Source organism: Mustela nigripes, chromosome 12, assembly GCF_022355385.1.
Source record: "Mustela nigripes isolate SB6536 chromosome 12, MUSNIG.SB6536, whole genome shotgun sequence".
In the NCBI taxonomy this organism is placed as follows: domain Eukaryota; kingdom Metazoa; phylum Chordata; class Mammalia; order Carnivora; family Mustelidae; genus Mustela; species Mustela nigripes.
The window spans coordinates 57,447,560-57,460,616 of record NC_081568.1 but is presented as its reverse complement, the minus strand read 5'-3'; the positions used below and the strand labels follow the sequence as shown (position 1 = coordinate 57,460,616).

General features: G+C 44.0%; 1 protein-coding gene across 1 annotated transcript in view; it reads right to left on the bottom strand.

Moving 5' to 3' along the window:
* The window catches only part of TENM2 (teneurin transmembrane protein 2), a 479,009-nt gene that overhangs the window by 39,888 nt on the left and 426,064 nt on the right, over positions 1-13,057 (bottom strand). Inside the window, exons 24-25 of the mRNA XM_059416332.1 lie at positions 10,427-10,602; positions 8,692-8,927 (exon numbers count right to left, since the gene is read on the bottom strand). Coding sequence (XP_059272315.1) covers positions 8,692-8,927; positions 10,427-10,602 — 412 coding nt within the window. The remainder of the gene's footprint in view (positions 1-8,691; positions 8,928-10,426; positions 10,603-13,057) is intronic.

Here is a 13,057-nt window from a genome sequence, read left to right as displayed (position 1 = left end):
GTGTCTTTAGTTATGAGCATGCCATTTGTGAAAAGGAGGTGCCTTGGCTGGGGGCCGTGGGGCATTGGAGGGCTGGACAAGCATGCTCAGTCCTTCATGGGCATCTGCCCCCACTTGAGAGTGTTCAGGAGCTTTAATTTAGCCACACTGTTCTCTTATTCTGAATTAAATTACCCATCTAACAATATTTAAATTAACCTTGAGGCTTCCTGGAGAACATAAAAGTTATTTTGAATTATTTTCACTGCCAGGATCAGCACAATTCCCTTCCCAGCCAGCTTGGTAGGTATTCAGTGATAAAGAAACCAATTTTTAAATTAATACAATTTTGTGTTTGTAAGGAAGCCATTATTTTTAATTATCGGGCATTTTCCTCAGCCTGGCTTCCCCAGTTAATAAAACTCAGCTATTTAGCATGGTTTTTATTTTTGCAGAGGGCAGACTTTGGGAAGTAGTTTTCCCTGTGGAATCTCCCCCCAGAATGTTTTGATCTCACCAAGTACATGCCTGTCACAAGGAGGCTCGTAAAAAACCCTGAGAAAAGGAAACGCTGTCGTCAAAATGGCCCTGCTGGGCCCATAACCAGTGACTCTAACTTAGCTTGAGGGGCAATGACGGGAGCTGGTGATTCGAGAAACATGAAGGAGGAAATTAACACTGGGCTGGATCCCCTCCAGGAAAAGGCATTGTAGCACAGCAGGAGAGGTTTCAGCTAGACTTACGGAGGAACACTTTGCCTGTCATGTTTTGAGTGTGGGAAATCCCAAAAAGGTGAGTGAGGGAAGGCATGAGATTTTCCACGGCTGGAGACATTTAAAAGCTGAATTCCTGCTTTAGCGAGTTTAGGTAGTCACCTACCCAGAGGAAAAGTCAGGCCTAGAGGACATCTTCATTTCCTTTCTGGGTCAGTCCTCTGGGATTTCTAAAGCCGCTCCCTCCTGTTGCCATGCAAGAAGACTCAATGCTACATTGGGATCAGTGCTTGTGCAGACAAAACAACTTGCTATAAATTTAATATTAGCTTAAATAATGCATAATTAGAAGGGTAAGCCTCCGCAAACATATTAAATAATGTATTCCCTAAGCAAACATTATTTTTTGGATGACTTGCTGTTTTGGATGATGGTGAGGTAGAGAGGTGGAAAGACCTAAGGTTTTTTTTTTTTTTTTTTTTTTTAAAGAATTTTATTTATTTGACAGAGAGAGATCACAAGTAGGCAGAGAGGCAGGCAGAGAGAGAGGAAGAAGCAGGCTCCCCACTGAGCAGAGAGCCCGATGTGGGGCTCGATCCCAGGACCCTAGGATCATGACCTGAGCCGAAGGCAGAGGCTTTAACCCACTGAGCCACCCAGGCGCCCCCAGGAAAGACCTAAGTTTGAGCTGCAGTTTTGACTCTTCAGTTTTGACACTGATTAGTTTTATCACTGCAAAGCTGTCTTTCACCTTTAATGCCTCAGTTTCCATCTGTAATGGCCTGTGAGCCTTTGATGGGTAGGGACCTTATGTTTCTTAGTGTCCATTGTTATTTTTGAAAGTCATTGGTACTCAGCACACATTTGTGAATAAGGGGGTTGAATGGGGCCCAGTATAAGAACCATGGCAACTCTCATGATCTAAGGTTCTAATGTGGAAAACTGGGAAGAGAAAATGGGACTAGGACATCTGTGATCTCCAAATAACTAAACGGCTTCATTCCAAAGAACAATTAGAGTCATTCTGGGAGGCTCCCAAAACCTGGAATTAATAGAAGTTAGAGAGAGTGGATTTTCATGATGTCAACTTAAAATCCCATTTATTAATTCACTAAATATTTACTGAGCACCTATGGTATGCTTATTACTGGGATCGGCATTCAAGGTAGAGCAAGACATTTATGGTCCTTGCTCTCATGGAACTTACAGGTCAGAAGAGCCAACCATGAAAACATTATGCTGTAATGAGAGCAAACACAAAAAAACTATGGGAAGGAGGAAGGACACTCAGAACTGGGCTCACAAGGACCACTTCCTAGAAGAAGCTCTGTGTCAGTGGGAGCTTGAAGGATGACTAAGGTGAGGGCAAGGAAAGGGTTGGGGAGAATATCCCAGTTGGGAAGTCAGCAAGTGAAAGCTTGTATAGTAAGCAAAGGCCCCTCACAGGCAGAGAACTTCATTTCAGGTGCTGTGGGAATATTCTAGTAGAGGTGGGTGGGCTGGTAGAGAAGAGAGGCATCTGGTATGTAGGCTCAGCCTGGATGACCTGAATAGGTTTTGTACTTGTCCCCTCTCAATCTGAACTTTCCAGAATCCCAGCATGTCGTGTGTCTCCTAGCCTCTAAGAAGGAAGATAGTTTAGTCTGCAGATAAATGGTCCTTTTCATTCACCAATGTGTCCATCTGGGGAGGACTTGTATATTTCTAAGATCCTTACCAAGGTCACTAAGGGCCTGTCTCTTTGACCTTGCCTCCAGCTGGTTTGCTCCAGTCACACTAGCTCTCCTTCCGCTCAGGGTATACACAACAGTCTTGTCTGCTTCAGGGCATTTGCACATGCTGATCCACTAGAATAGGAGGCTGCCTCCCATCCCATGCCTGGAAAGTTCCTACTCTTCAGTTCTCAGCTCAGATATCTTTCTCGTAGAGTGGCCTAACCTACATCAGATATTCCCCCTTACCTGCACCCTGTATTTTTCTCTTTAGCACCCATAACAATTTCTTTCTATTATTTGATCAGTTATTTGATTATTATCTGTTTCCCTTTGCTATGACAGGAGGGTCTTTCCACTTTTCCACCACACAGTCCAAAATAGCAAGTCAGCCAAAAGTAATACTTGTGTGGGGAATACATTGTTTAATGTTTGCAAAGGCTTGCCCTTCTAATTCTATATTATTTAAGCTGATATTAAATTTATCACAAGTCCTGTCTGCACAAGCACTGCTCACAGTGTAACATTGAGTCTTGACGGTTTCGTTCACCTGAGTGCCTCCTACACTGCCGACACATAGATGTTTGAAATATGAAATATCAGTGCAGATTGAGAGCACTGCAGCAGGAAGGGACTGATAAAGCCCAGGCTTTCTTGGTAACTGTGGCTATTAGCAGAGCTACTTCAGCGGGCTCCATGTACAACTGAGTGCATGTGTGTGTTCGCACGCACAGCTGCCTCCCACCTCGCTCCTGGGTCACTGTCATTTGCCACAAAGGTCAAACTAACACAAGCCAGTGGGTAACTGCAATGTCTTATTAATCATACGGAAGCCCTAACAAAATTGCTCCCACCTCTTCTTGGGAAGGACACTAATACCAATATCATGATGAAAAATGATCTTGGAAATGATTTTTCTTTTGTTCTGCTACCTACACATGTAGTTGCTTTTTGCTTCTGCTATCTCTATGTAAATCGTAATCAGGAGGCAACATCTTAGAGGGTGGATGTCTGCTTCCTTTTCAGAGAGAATCATGCACTGAATCCATTTCAGGGAAGAGCAGGAGTTTTAAATCTCAGAAGAGGTTGGTTTCTGTTCTCCTCTTGCTGGTGGGGAAGGTTGGGGGTTGGGGGGAATGATACATGAACAGAGCATCAGGACCAGAAGTCTGACTTATGATTAGGCTCTGGAGGGATGGAGGGTGTAGAATATATCTGGTGTGTGTGCACGCGCATGTGTGTGTGTGTGTGTGTGTGTGTGTGATTTAACCTATTCCTTCCTTCTTTGGGTGCAGCACTCCCTTTCTGTAAGGTTTCCCTGTTTAGGTGGTTTTACTGAGATGTCCAACACAAGATACATGTGTCCACATGTGACCTTGACCTTGTACTGGCCAATCATAGACCTGCATCTGTACCAGGTGGGTCTCCTGGGGTTTTGTGTGTGTGTGTGATTTTTTTTTTTTTTTTTTTTTGGAATAAGTGGTGTGGGAGATCCTTTCTTCTGCATTCACTAAGCTAAGCTGATGTCAGCCTAAAGTCACCTTTGGCCATCTCTGCCTGACTCCCATGTGACGAGGTCACCGGTCTACTGTGGGAGAAAATTAGTTCAAGTACCAAGAGAAATAATGTTGGGGGATGGAAGGGGACCACAAAAATGGGAGAAAAAGAGGTGTCAGCCTCATGACAACATTTGGGCTTGTGGGGGCCTAATTAGGCAAGACAATGAATGCCCTTTCTTATTATGCGAGTCTGAGTGGGCTTCCTGTGTTTTGCAATGGGAAGATTCCTGACAGATACTGGGAAAATGGGATTGTGAACTCATGCCTGCTTTGGTGAGATTGGGGGGTGGTGTGGAATTCACACACACATGCACCTTCTAGGGAGGACCCTTAAAGGGGCATGGACATCCCCTTGTCCCTCCTCACCTGTTGTCTGAGTGCCTATCACATGGCACTTGTCATCAGGGACACAGCGGTGCAGTGCTCACGTAGCTTACAGGGGCCCTGATGAACCGTTTTGTGTGTTTGAAAAGCCAGGGAGAACAGAGAAAGGAGTGGAGTAGAAAATCTTTCAAATGAGATTCCTTGAGACAACCTTGGGAGACATGATGAAAATGAGTCTCACGTTGAGTTTGTGCTGGAAAGAAAGGACTAACACACTAAATTTTGCCAAAGCATCATAAAACTTCTGGTGGAAGGTTCTTTGTTGGTCTATCCGTCCACCATCTGACATTTCACTCGCCTATATGGAAAGGCTGTTCCTCACCCAAGAGATGTCCCTGACTAGGTTGCTGGAAGAAGGACTACCTGGGTGGCTTAGAATTTCACTGGGGTCTATCATGGTAGCTTCATTGGGATTTTTGGTTTCTTCTGAATTCTAGGGAAGCTTAGCCTTGCTCCTCACATCACTCAAATGGCCAGACTCCTAGAAGCTTGATGGCACCTGGGAGAGGTAAGTCAGCTTGCTTCAGTGCTTGATCTCCTCCGTTGCTGCACCACAAGTTCTCTACAAACTCCCTGCTTTTCATGAAAGAGCAACGTTTTTCCCCTTATATTAAGAAGCAGGGCTGGGTCTGCCGGAATGTCACACGTCTGTCTTGGGGTTCAGTCCCCAGTTTCTCTCCTTCACAGAGGCTAGACACTCAGTTTCCTAGTCCGTAGGATTGTGGGGAGGGAGCCTAAAAAGGAGAGCCAGATACAGCAACCCTGCTCCTTATCAAATCCTGTTAATTGTGTATGCTAAGTATCTCTCAGATCCCTCCCTCCCCCGTCTTTCTCTCTTTACTGTTAGTGATTTAGTTCTTTGTTTGGATTACTGCAATTGCTTTGTTCTGTCCCTCTCCTCCTATCTTGTCTCCTTCTAATCTATCTTCTTCCACACCTGAGGAAACGCGAGAGTCTTTCTAAGACTACACATCCCAACACATCACTCTGCTAATTAAAACCTGGAACAGTTCCCCACAGTCCTCTGGATAAATGTCATCCTAGCAAAATATTCCTTTCCATGTGTTGCCTCTGGCCGACGCATTCTTTTTCTGTACCATAGTGTTGCAAGTTCCCTTTCCCTCTGGCGCACCTGACTTAAGGTTTCCTGAAATGCTCTTCCCCTTTTTGACCTCTCTGTTGCGTCACAGGGAACATTTCTGATCTGATCACCCCCTCCCCATATCTTTGCCAGGCTAATTCCTACCACTCTTCAGTCCTGAAGCTCTTCCTGATCAAGATGGCAGAGACCCTGCTATGTGTTCACCAACTCTTTCCTTTTATTTTTCCTTAGGCTCTCACAAAGACGACATTTCCTAGGCTGTCTTGTGATTCAGGTGAAGTGATGCAGGCCATGCCCAGCTCTGCTCATTCAGCTCCTTGTCCTTCCAGAGCAACCCAAGAGGTCATTTGCCTACTGTGGCGGGATCACAGGACAGCAACGCAGCGAGTCCCCACGAGGCCGAGCTGCTTGCCTTCTGTGCACTGTGATTGGAAAGCTCCTGAGATTGTAGGACTTATTTGTTATCTGGCCTCAGTCCATCCTCTCCTGACACAACCAACTACTGCTTTCCTTGTGACATTGCCTCTGTTACAGCTTACACCACACGATTCACATTGCTTTCTCCACTGGAATGCAAACTTCTTGCTGGCAAGGATTTAGTTTTCTTTCTCTCTCTCTAGTCTACTCACTCCATAGTGCTTGGCATAGAGTTGGCACTTAGCAAACGTGTTTTTAAAAAAATGTATAGTATTGGTTTAATTTGCAGCCCACATACAGAGGAGACTTAAAGCAAAGAGAAAATGTAAAAAAAAAACGAATTAGTTATACACAGGAAAACGATGACCGTTGTAAAACGCAGCATTCTCCTCAGAGTCCATTCTAGTAATCTGAAGGAATGAATGAAAAATTTCAGGGCCCTGTTTGACAGTGGAAATCAAGACAGAGGGAAAAGAAATGTCAGCCCTGGAAGTGAGAAGAGCCTGGTGCCCTGTGCGCGCCAACAGGTACCCTTCGTTTAGGGGCTGCAAACCTCCTTGCCTTGGGCTCCGGGAGAACCTAAAAGGACACTCCCCAGTTCTCTTCATCCACAGCACGCTCCCCCTTTCTTTTACACCTTCTTCCACTTGCTCCCCTGCAATTTCCAGGAGTTGCTTTTATTTCATTCACTAAACAATTTATGAATTGAATTAAAATAAATGAGATGCAAATAAATTCCAGGCTTTCTCCCTCATTTTCAAATTACATTTTCAGTCCACTCAACCTGTTATAATCTCATAGTGATTTTCATTTAAGAGAGCTAAATGGATATGTGATTATTGTTACAGGAACTAACACCAGACAATTAAATGTTGAGGTGTTGATAGATAAAGCTGTGTTTTGATTTGCATAAACATGATGCCAGCAAATCTAACCCTGGCAGAAATTCAGTTATAAGACTTGCGTGCCTAACTTCTGCTAATTACCACAAGTATCATTATTAAGATTTTTAATATTCAGAGTTGGGATTATAGCCATTTTATTTTAAGGGCCACATTTATCTTTATTTTGCAAACTTAGTCAAAATGCATAACTGATTTATCAGAGAAAAAGCACGATTGCTACTTATAATCAACTTCTACAGTGCAGCATATCAAAAATCAATTATACAGCCCTGAAATCCAGTCATTAAGGATTTAGCTACTAATCTCATTTCATTTTTGTCTTTAGGAAGATATGGCCGTTTGCAACTTTGCAGATACCAGCATAGGAAGAAAAACATGGGAGACTGCTGATAACCTAATGTGAGGAATGGAGCTCCAACTAGACAAAGGCAGAATCCTAAGATGGAGTGGCCTGGCCCTGTGGGGAGATAGGCTGGGTGGGGTGGATTTCGACCCAATAGCAGCCAAAGTTATTACCCAAGTGTGATTCCCAAGTAGTGGTTAAACCCTGTGGGGCTGCATTGTTTACTCTCAGGCCAGCACGTATCTTAATCTGCAGTTACTTGAGTTATTCATTAGTATACTGCCTATCTGCCTGTCTGGTTCCTTTCCCCACCCTTGACCATCAGGGGCATGAGGGAAGGGATTTTACTTGGGGTACCGTATTGACTTCCAGTGCTGGCTTATAGTAGGTGCTCAGTATTTAATGTGTGCTGAATTTGATGAGGACTGGGATCCCTAGGTTTCCCTGCCATGGGGGAAGGGGTTAGCATGATATTAAGAATCAGACCCTCCTAGTGCTGGGTAAATGACTAGGGCAGGACCCAGATTATCTGGATGACTGTGAATCCCATCATTGGTGGTGAAGGATATGGGCAAGTGAGGCAGACACAAAGATGGAACTGGGAGTGGGTCCTGGCTGTGCCATTTTCTAGCCCTGGTGCCTTTGGACAGGTTATGTAGCTTCCCAGAACCTGTGTTTCCTCATCTGAAAAACAGAGGGAAGTCCCTCTGGGGGGCTGTTGAAAATAAGTAAAGCATGTAACATAGAGCTTGCATCATGAAAGTCCTTAGTGAGTGTTGCGTGTTAGTTTTTTTGTGGATAAGCTGCCCAGTCTGGGGAAGCTATGGTTGGGGTTGAAAATTTCTGCTGTGGTTTGCTTGTGATTTCCTCTTGGCAAGCCTTCCCTGATCACCTTGGGCTGGGTGATATCTCCTCCTCTGATTCTGTCAGGCCCTGGATGCTTCGCTCACTTTTTTTTTTTTTTTTAAAGATTTTATTTATTTGACAGATAGACATCACAAGTAGGCAGAGAGGCCGGCAGAGAGAGAGGGGGAAGCAGGCTCCCCGCTGAGCAGAGAACCCAATGTGGGGCTCGATCCCAGGATGCTGGGATCATGATCTGAGCTGAAGGCAGAGTTTTTACCCAGGTTCCCCGCTTCTCTCACTTAACCCACTGGATTACCCTGCTCCTACATATTCTACTGGACTGTTAACTCCTTGTGTGTGAAGAGTACATTATAAAATTTCTGTTCTTCCAGTATTCATCAAATTACTCCACACAAAGCTGGCACCAGGCACCAAGTAGTTTGTCGAATTGGCCAAAGAGTGAGAGTCTAGGGAGCAGATAGCAAGTGTGACAAGAAGACTGTAGCTATCCCAAGCTAGAGTGGAGGGTAAATCTGCACCATTTTCTCTCCTAGTAAACAGACATGGTTTTCCCCAAAGGGATAGGGCTTCTGTCTTGTGGGAGAAAGACTTGTCTTTCCCATGGAAGAAAGGAGTAATGGAGGCTTGGGACCTGGGAAATTGCCTCAGCTCCTGAGGAAAAGGTGTATCCCCTACTACTTAGTGGTGACGAATTGGGTGGAACCACTTACCCGGAGCTTCCTGCCAAAGATGGTGACTTTGCCTTTAATCTGTTCCTTTCTTAGGCGCCACTCAATGGAGTTGAGGCCATTCTCCATGGGCAGGGAGATGTTGCAACGCCCAATGGTGGGGGTGATGGTGCCCGCTAGGACATGGGGCTCACTGTGGAAGCTGACACCCATCCCATTGGCATACATCACCCTCAGGGTACCGTTATTACAGAGCTGGTAGCTGTTCCGCACTTGATCTGGAGAAATGTAAGTGGGGGTGGGGGTAGGGAAAGAAATTATCCACTCTGTTAGTCATAAGAGAACAGAACCCCTATTTTTATGGGTTTCCATGGTACTTTGCAGCTGTCAGTCTAAGGCTGCCTTCAATTAGCACACATACAATGTTAAGGTGAGTAGCAGAGATGCTACTGATCCGTGGAAAGAAAAACATTATTAATATGTGGCACTCCAGAAAATAATTATGCTGTGATATTTTTCTTTTACTTACTGAAGACTATTAATAGTACCTTTAAAGATGTCTATTGCCTACACAATTTGTGTCAATCAAATCCCTAATCTTTAACATATATATTTTATCTTAAATAAAAAAAAAGACTATTTCTTTTTTTTTTCCCTTTTGCCTACCATCTAACCTGAAGTTGATGGTCTAGCTACAGATCAAATCAAGAGAAAAAGCACCCTTCCTGGCCTTCATGCTTCTGCTGCGGACTCCACCACCATGCCAGCTCTCCTCAACAGAACTCTGGAGATTCAAACAGCGTAAGGTAGACTGAGCTAGTGGGTGCTGATAACATGTGTTTATCTTCCCAAAGGGAATCTACACTAGTCAATCAGACTTGTGACCTTTTTCCTTATCGAAAAGTTCCAGGAAGGAAACGTGAGTCTTAAACTCCTTTATAGATATATTACTTCCTGATTATTTGGGCAAAGGAGTCCAGCTTGGCTGGCTTCGAGGCGCTGGCTTTTGGGATAGTGAGCAAATGTGTATCTGTCACTCCTGCAACTGCAGCCATCATGCAGAAAGACAGAATCTACATCATTAATCATTTGGCAGAGCAGAAATAGAGTCATTGAAACAGGCTCTGTCGTGGGATAATAGTCCAGAAATGTCACCATTTATCTACTGAGAGGACACTTTTATCCTCTGACAACGGGCTAGCCCACTGACATTATATCTTAATTAAAAGAAAAATTAATCTGCACAATTCCTTTTCTTGCCAGCTCCTGTGCTTGTCCCTCACTGTGTGTCATGTCAAACAGTGCTAGTAACTATGGGGTGGTCAGAAACCTTTGAGATCCCAGTCTGGGCAAGAGATTGCTAAAGGGCTCTGATTCCAGGGCAATCAACCCAACAAACAAGTGCTTGGAAGAAGAATCAGGATGTGGCCAAAAAAGGAAGATGTGTAGCCAAAAGGATAAAGAGCCTTGGAGAAGGTAACTGTGTGTGTTGGGCTGGTGGGGAGTGCTGATGATGGAGAGGTAAAACCAAGTGGGGATGGCAACTGACATTTTCAGGGAAGTACATAGACATTCCCAAAGCTCTAGACATTTCATTTAGTATAGATGACATTCTCCTGAATCTGATTAAGTCATTTTCTACAAGACTGACCTCTTGTAGAATTTGTTTACAGTGGACACTTGACTAAAATAACAAGCTAATGGGTGTTCCCGGTCTCTGGAAGTCCTCCCAGGCTTGCTGGGGTCTGTGGGTGAGTTTAGTGGGTAGGGGGCTTACCTTGTACCACTGTGTAGGAGGCCTCCACTGAAGACAGATTGGTAATGACAGTGACATCATCATCACGGTTGGAGTTCTCAATGTCAATGGTGATGGACTTCTCCATTTCCCGGTGCAGACTGGTCACCACCCCCGTGGGGCGTGTCACATTGGTCAGGCGGCCTTCGTGGTCATAGCTGGAGGACAGACACACTGGTTTGGAAGCACAGTTACTGGAACTGAAGGCTTTCCCACCACTCAGAATCACACAAGAGCCAGAGAGACTGGAAGGTAGAGTGGCTGGGTAGTGTATCACACTGAGGCTCCTTGTCACAATCAGTAAGACTTGGCATTGTAGACCATCTATGTCTTTCCTCTTCCATACTCCTATAACTTCATCGCACTTGCCACCTCCTAGGCTTGGATTGTCAGCCTGGGCCAAATGCAAACTCCATGCCTTGGCTCAAGCATCGCTGGTCTGACTGCCTATACTCCTTTCTCTGGTTTTGCAGCCCCAAACAAACCAAGCTCCCCAAGCAGCCTTCCTAGACTGTTTTCATGATGACTCACTTGAATTCAGCCCCCGAGTCTAGGTATACCTGATCAAGTTCTGCTGCTAGAAAGTTCCCTGAGAGTGGCCCTTCTCCTTTGTGAATATCATCTCTACTCTTCTCTTAAACTGTGGAATTATTGCTTCCATCTCCTTTAGCAAAAAGCCTTGGTGTCCCACTGGTAGAACATTTTCCTACTCTGGGAGATCCATTGTAATCAGCAAGCTTGGGCCCTCCATAGGCCGTAGGAAAGAAACTCTTTTTAAGGGCTGGATGTAGAGGCCTTTGAGCTTTCCCACATGAGATGTTACTAGAGAGGAGAGGAAGGAGGAACAAAGAAAGTAGTTGACTTGACCTCTAGGTGTGACTCCCTCTTGACTGGGGACAAGGACAAAGTTGGTTGGTTCTGAGTGTTGGAGACTGGATCTTATACAGCATGTAGGACAGCCAGTGAACAGAACCATCGTGGCTTATTTGACTTTGTCACAGAGGACTACAAAAGCAAATACAGATGGTGCCTGGCAAACAGTTTGAGAATAAAGGAATGCAGAACTGGTAAGTTATTTGAGAAAACGTGATAAGAAATTTTGCTTCTGGAGATGTCTGAAGGCTGAAAACAGAACCACATTAAGCTGGAAGGCCAGTTGGACAAAGGGTGTGGGGAGGGGAGAGCTTTGAGTGGGGATCCCAGGTTTGGCTCTACCCTCATCATTTGCCCAGAGCAGTAGGCAATGGGTAGTACAGATAATACATTATAGTGGTTACACCACCAGGGCTTTCCGGGTATACACAGATGGGAATCAGGCCCTCCCTTTTGTCATCTAATCTGTTAAAGAAACTGCCTCTCAGATGGGTGTACAAAGATGTTATTTACTAATAGTGATAAGTTAGAATAATCTAAGTGGTCATTTGTCAGAGATTTGTTAAATAAGGACATATCCATAAAGTAGAAACCTCTAAAGCCATCAAAATTAGTGACAGTGATTTTTTAAAAAATTTATTCGACAGACAGAGATCACAAGTAGGCAGAGAGGCAGGCAGAGAGAGGGGAGGAAGCAGGTTCCCTGTTGAGCAGAGAGCCCGATGTGGAGCTTGATCCTAGGACCCTGGGATCACGACCTGAGCCAAAGCCAGAGGCTTTAACCCACTGAGCCACGCAGGCACCACAATGACAGTGATTTCTATCCATTAGGGTGAAAAATGTATATATTATTGAGTAGAAAGAGTGGAGCACAGAAATATATTCCTGATAGTATACAGGGGTGGAAAATGAGTATGTGTGGAAGAAGTTCTCTCAAAATACAGACATTTCAACATTAAGGATAGTTTTCTGCATATGTTTGTATGTTCCCATATTTTAGGAATTATTTCTAACCAATATGCCTGATTTCCATGTTTTCTGACTACAAACAAAAGGTATTTAATTGAAATAGAGGGTAAAAAGATCAATGAGACTAAGACATGGTTTTTTAAAAGATAAAATTGACAACCCTTAGCTAGACTCACCAAGAAGAAAAGATGACAGGACTCAAAATCAGAAATGAAAGAAGAGACGTTACTACTGATACCACAGAAATACAAAGGATCATAAGAGATTACTACTAAGGAGTTTCAATCAGTAATCAAAAGCGTTCCAACAAACAAAACTACAGGGCCAGATGGCTTCACTGGTGAATGCTACCAAACATTCAAAGACTTATTAATAGCAATCCTTCTCAAACTCTTCCAAAAAGCAGAAGAGGAGGGAACTATTCCAAACTCATTTTATGAGGCCAGCATTACTCTGCTACCAAAGCAGGACAAGGACACCATACAAAAAGAAAATTATAGACCAATATTTCTGATGCATATAGATGCAAAAGTCCTCAAATCGTATTCATATTTAAATCAAATGTAGAAAATCATATTCAGTAGTACTTTGAGAGTGGGATTTATTCCGGGGATGCAAGGATGGCTCAACAGTCGCAGAAAAAGCATCTGACAAAATTCAACATCTACTAGTGATAAAAACTCTCAGAGGGAATGTACCTGAACATAATAGAGGCCCCATATATGACAGATCCACAGCTAACATCATATCCAGTGATGTGATTCACATCAT